The 6,061-nt window shown below is 33.1% G+C and overlaps 2 protein-coding genes across 2 annotated transcripts; both read right to left on the reverse strand.

Moving 5' to 3' along the window:
• Nucleotides 1-145: 145 nt before the first annotated feature.
• Nucleotides 146-1,558, reverse strand: LOC106412878 (protein psi1-like). Its single transcript, XM_013853755.3, has 3 exons — nt 1,261-1,558; nt 774-1,165; nt 146-695 (listed from the first exon to the last, which is right to left on the reverse strand). Exons 1-3 carry the CDS (start codon nt 1,465-1,467, stop codon nt 245-247), a joined length of 1,050 nt encoding a protein of 349 aa, XP_013709209.2. The 5' UTR covers nt 1,468-1,558; the 3' UTR covers nt 146-244.
• A 2,620-nt stretch (nt 1,559-4,178) lies between these two features.
• On the reverse strand, nt 4,179-4,535 carry LOC125578948. The gene has a single exon (XM_048742101.1). The coding sequence runs from the start codon at nt 4,533-4,535 to the stop codon at nt 4,179-4,181; it is 357 nt and encodes a 118-aa protein (XP_048598058.1).
• Nucleotides 4,536-6,061: the final 1,526 nt, after the last annotated feature.

The following is a 6,061-nucleotide window of genomic DNA, read 5'->3' on the forward strand; positions in this document are numbered from 1 at the left end:
GAGGAAAGCTTACTTTCTTCGTACCCGAACTTAGGTTGTTAAAGATGTATATATATATATATGTATGCTGATGAATAAGAGATTTGAGAATTGATTATGGAAATCCGGTTTTTCTTCATTTCAACTTTGTTTTTACAAAAGAAAATAAATGAAGAGTCTTTGGATTCTTAATCTATAATTAACCATGTCCTAAAAGGTCCCTTAGAAAAGAAAGAAAAAATAAATAAGATAGAAAGAAACAGGATCAAGAATCATTATGAAGAATGCTCTGAATCTCTGCTCTTTGAGCATCTGTAAGCTGTTCCGGGAACTTAGCCCGAAACAGAACTCTCAAATCTCCTCTCGTCTTCCCTTTATCTTTTGGTTTTGGCATCCCTTTGCCATGAATGACTGTAACATATCCGGGGTGAATAACATCTTCAATCTTCAAACTCATGTTGTCGCCATCAGGTAAAGCGACACAGAGTTCAAACCCCGTCAAAGCTTCGAGAAGAGAGACTTCCACCACCATTTCTAGGTCGTCACATTTTCTTTTAAACACCTCGTGCTCTTCCTCGACTATCACGAATGTCAAATCCGCCGGTACACAACTCCCCATTGCTTCGTTTCCTTTTCCTTCGAATGTCACTTTGGTTCCTCCTTTCCATCCTGGTTTCACCTTTATTTCCACCGTCTCTTCCTCCTCGCTCAGTTGCCTTCACAACAAAATTAAAGCTTAGTTACTCTTCTTGTTCCAAACGTTGAGTTTTTGGTAAAAAAAAAGAGAAACAAACCCTGAGGTTGTAGTCAAATCTCTCTTGATCTTGATCTTCTTAGTGCATCCGTTGCATAGCTCCTCGAGCGTGCAGCTTAGTGTCTTCTCTGTTGGTTGAGGTTTAGCCACTTTTTCGGATGAGGTCGAGTACAATATTGGGTTTGCAAAGCTCCTAGGCGATGTGGTCGTGGATCTCCTAAGTGAAGACATAAAACCAGCTGAATCCGTTCTGTTGCTGCTGCTTTTGCTCATCCCTATACATGATGAACTCTTTCTGACCGCGGCTGTGGCCGTGTTGTGGCTATAACTTCTTGATAAAGATAATGGCTTCTTGTGTCCCACGCTGTCGAGTCTATTATAGCTAGGAACCTTGCAAAGACTCGCACCTTCCACCTTAGTAGCCTTGGCTTCCTGAGAAAATATTTACCATATGTTAATAATAGTAATTTCCTCGAACCATTGAACTCCATAAACTTCGAACAAGTTTTGTCTTGTAATATCATTACCTGGAAATTGAAGGCGTTTGGCTGGTTAGTGACGTTGGATTTGTGATCTTCGTGGCGTTTGGATTCGGTGTGGAGCTTTTGTTCGTGTTTATGATTAGGCTTCTCACGAGGCAAAACGCTTGAGATTGATCGGCAAATTTTGAAGATATCACGAAGGAGGAAGCTTCGTTTCTTGGTCGAAGGCTGACCGACCCCTTGTGTTGCCATTCTCAGCGAAAGAGAGGAGAGAGAAATAGACGTTTTGTTTTATTTGTTGGCGATAGACAGTGTGTAAATATTCTTTGTGTAACTGTCTTTTTCCAGAATTTCCTTTCTAAAACAAAAAAAAATTATTTTGACTTCGACGGAAACAGGTACGAAAAACAGAGATAAGAAACGCGTATCTGATTAGCTAAATTACTAATAATTAACTAAATTACTATAGAAACGCGTATCTGATTAGAAGATGATTCGTTCTTTCTTTTTCATTATGACTCGTTGATGTCGTCATAATTATCCTAATACCGACTATCCAAGATATAACAACAAGTTAACTTTTAATAAACGTACTAGCCTTTACACGGTTTTCACTTCAGTTTGATTCTTTGGGTGATTTAGATATAAGAATTATTTGGTTATTTATGAAATTCAGTTCGGTTCTAATTCATTATTTTGGTTTTTGATTCGGTTCTGATAATAATGTTAAGAACTAGCTAATATCTCATAAAATTTCAGTTCCAATTTAGTTCTAACTCAGTTTAAGTTTTTTCGGTTAATTTTGAATAGTTTAAATAAAAACAATCAGTTTTTTTCCAGTTTTTAGATTAAATTTTAATTATGATAAGTTTAAATATTTTGAATAAAAACCATTTGAGTTATTTGGTTATTTCAGGTAGTTCAAATAATTTTAAATAATTTGGATAAAAATATTAGTGTATTTGGGGGGGGGGGGGGGGGGGGGGGGGGGGGGGGGGGTGGTTTGGGTGTTTCAGTTTATAAGTAGTATTAGGTTAAGATCTGTGCCTTGCGCGGAATGAATATTATATATAAAATATAGTTTATGTATTAAATATATTTACATATTATGAAATAGTAAATATATATTAAATAATTAAAAATCAGTAACTATTAAATATATAATTAAATTGGTGCGAACATATAAATCAATTTTATTAATCCAAAAAATATTTTTTCTTATATTTGATAGGATATGTAATTAAATTTAAATGATACTAACATACATATTAAATGATGATTTCTACTCATATAGTTTTGATAGGATATGAATATTTGATAGGATATGTAATCAATTTTATTAGTATATGTTTAATATTAATGTCTATTAAATGTTGATTTATACTCATATAGTTTTTTTGACCATTTGTATCTTTTATAGAAAAAAAATTAAATTACTGATAACAAAATTTTCATTGTGGGATTAATAGTTTTAGTAACTTATAATTTTTTTAAAAATAATTCTTCAATGTTCATTCAAAACTTTTATCAAAAAAAATTGTTCAAAGTAAATTTTGAAACTAAAATATTTATGTATTTTATATGGTTTATTGTTTAATTTAAAATAATATATATATATATATATATATATTAATTTTAATAATTAATTAAATTAGAATTTTTATTTATATAATTTTGTAATCATTTGTATTTTGACATGAATAAAGTTTTAAACCATGGATCACAAAATTTGAATGTGAGACTTTTAACAGTTTTAGTAATTTATAACATATACAGAAAAATCTAAATTTTTATTATATGGTTATTGTGGTTGTTTAATTTATTTAATAGTTTAATATTAAACAAATATGATAGAAGATACACTAAACTTTATCAAATCTTTATTATTCAAAATCATTAATTGTCATATATATTTTAGCCACATTAGGCAATTCTGTAAATTTTATATATAGAAATAATAAAATACATTAATGACGAATTTATTGTTAGTTTAAAATATAGCTTATTATATAAATATGGACCGACATATTTCTCTAATGATTGTAAGAATCATCCTAGTGATGCGTGGCTACAAAAAGAAGTGATAATGCTTCTCAAATAATATATAGAGGATTTTAAAAATATTAATTATTAATATTTTTAGATATATATACTGTATTTTAGATATTCTGGTATTCATTTAATTTTCAATCAGTTTTGTTCTTTGTTTTGTTTTAGAAATATAGAAACTGCTCGGTTCGGTTATTTGTGAACTTAAATTCAGTTTCAGATATGTGTTTTCAGTTTTGTTTTGGTCCAGTTTTTGGTTTTCGGTTATGTCCAGGATATCATTCATATAAATAAACTCCTTCTTTCACATGTAAAACTACTAGAATCAAAAATCAATCAACTTGTATATATATTTAGGGGGTGTTAGTGGGGATGAGATTTATAATGAATCTTAGAATTTCTAAGTCTAGTGTTATTGGTTTATAGATTCTCATATTCTCATTGAAATCTATTGTTATTGGTTTGATGATTCTATAACTCTATACAAAATCATTTGTTATTCAAAAAGTTTAGATTTTAATGATTCTACAAATCTATTAAAGTAAATGTTATTGGGAGTTGAATTCTTATCATTTTAACTCACAAATTAAGATTTTGAGAATACTACATGTTTACCTTGAATTCTTAGAATCATTACATTACTTTATTTTCATAGATTTTCACAATATACAAAATTCTCTACATCTCTTTCCAAATTTAACAAATCTCTCAACTTTTAAAATCAACAAACTCTATAGAAATTTAAGTCCCACTAACACCCCCTTAAACAGATAAAAAATGAGCTATTAAAATGAATAAACCAAATTTTAAAATTGGAATTGAATAATTGGATAATAAAGATGTGTGATTAGCTTAACAGTTTTGTAGGGAAATAAATAGTCTTTTTTTTTTTTCAACAAAGAAGCAAAGCTAAACTAAGTAGATTCCTGAGCCGAGAACCATCTCGGAGGAACGGAGTCAACATAAACCATAGCAGAAGGCTGAGTCCTAGCACCTCGTGCTAGCTTATCCGCCATCGTGTTTTGTGCCCTTGGAATATGCTGGATAGTGAAAGTAGAGAAGTATTCCTTACATCGTAGAAACTCTTCCATGTGAGTAGTGAACGCCGGCCATTCTGTTGGAGTAGACACCATCTTCACCAACTGTGAGCAGTCTGTTGCAAACACCACCTCTGAGATATATAGGGTCTTCATGCACTCCATCGCCCATATCAAAGCTTCACATTCTGCGTGTAAAGGTGATAGACTCCTGCGAATAGACATTGCACCCATCATAGTATCAGTGGATCTTTCGTTTCTGTAGAACCATCCTTGCCCTGTAAAAGGATCTTGTTCCTTCCATGCACCATCAACATAACATCGGTTTACCCCTTGTAAATTAGGACTCCCACCAAAAGAAGACCCCCTGTTTATACCCTCTTTAATCTGTGCCTCAGCCCATAAAGTGCCTTCTATCTCCGCAGTCCGAAGAAATTGAGGAGGACTTCCAATTTTATTATTAAAAATCTTAGCATTACGGTTTTTCCAAATATACCACAATATCCATGGGAAATATGTTAAATCTGGTTCCTTTGGTAACCGCCAAAATAAATAATCCATATTGGTAAAAAGAGATTGGGTAGGGAAAACTCCCGGACGTGAAGGAATATTAGATAAAGCCCATGTTTGGCGCGCAATGGGACATTCAAAAAGCACATGATTAATCGATTCTTCTTCTACACCACATATATGACATTGTAAATCACATTTGATCCCTCGGAAACGAAGGTTCTTTGTAACTGGTAGACTACCAGAGATTATTTGCCACACAAAATGTTGTAATTTTGGCGAGCATTGAAGTTTCCACGCATGAGCTAACAAAGGTTTAACATTGGGGCCCATATCACTGTGTCGAGATCCTAAATCAGGATATAGAATTTCCGTCCGGTATCCCGATTTAACAGTATATCTGCCATGATCCGTAAACAACCATCCATATGAGTCCGGTTTTGGATTTCGGCTAATAGCTAAACTCCGTATAATACTTACATCATCCTTGTGAACATATGCATTGAGTAATTCTAGATTCCAAGAGAGATCTACTGGATTAATTAAATCCTCCGCTTTAAGTAATGGATTCAAATATTGATTCTGAAGTTTTTGAATTGCTGACCTCGGGCGTTGAGCGGGGATCCAGGGATCATTCCATACTGAGATGCTTGAACCTGTTCCCACTCTTTTGATTAGCCTTTTTTTAACCAGAGATCTAGCTGAAGTAATACTTCTCCACCCATAAGAGGGAGAATATGAACGTATAGGATCCATTGGATCTGATTTCCTATAATAACGTCCTTTAAAAACCTTTGCAAAGAGAGATTCAGGTTTGTCAATTAGCCTCCATAACTGTTTAGCTAATAAAGCTGTATTGAAGTTTTGAATATCTCTAAAGCCAATGCCACCCTCCTTCTTATCTATGCACATTTTGTCCCACGAAAACCAGTGTAGCCCTTTCTTATTTCCACTGCCACTCCACCAAAAATGAGAAACCACACTCGTTAGTTTCTTGGTAACCGTTTTGGGTAAACGAAAACAAGACATCACATGAGTTGGCATAGGTGATGCCACCGATTTAATTAAAACTTCCTTTCCCCCCTTTGTAATAAACCGAATTGTCCAATTATTAACTTTATTATTTACTCTTTCATGCAGAAAACCAAAAATTTGAGTCTTTGATCCACCCAAACTTTCAGGGATTCCTAGGTAAGTTCACATTCCTCCTATTGTGGTGATACCCAAAACCTGTTGGACCTCCATTCGTG

This window comes from Brassica napus, chromosome A10, assembly GCF_020379485.1.
Source record: "Brassica napus cultivar Da-Ae chromosome A10, Da-Ae, whole genome shotgun sequence".
Taxonomy (NCBI): domain Eukaryota; kingdom Viridiplantae; phylum Streptophyta; class Magnoliopsida; order Brassicales; family Brassicaceae; genus Brassica; species Brassica napus.

Coding starts and splice junctions, on each gene's coding strand:
- LOC106412878 (XM_013853755.3), bottom strand. CDS start 1,467: ATGGCAACACAAGGGGTCGGTCAGCCTTCGACCAAGAAACGAAGCTTC. Junction 1,166..1,260: donor CAAACGCCTTCAATTTCCAG/GTAATGATATTA, acceptor ATATTTTCTCAG/GAAGCCAAGGCTACTAAGGT. Junction 696..773: donor GATTTGACTACAACCTCAGG/GTTTGTTTCTCT, acceptor TTTGTTGTGAAG/GCAACTGAGCGAGGAGGAAG.
- LOC125578948 (XM_048742101.1), bottom strand. CDS start 4,535: ATGGGTGCAATGTCTATTCGCAGGAGTCTATCACCTTTACACGCAGAA.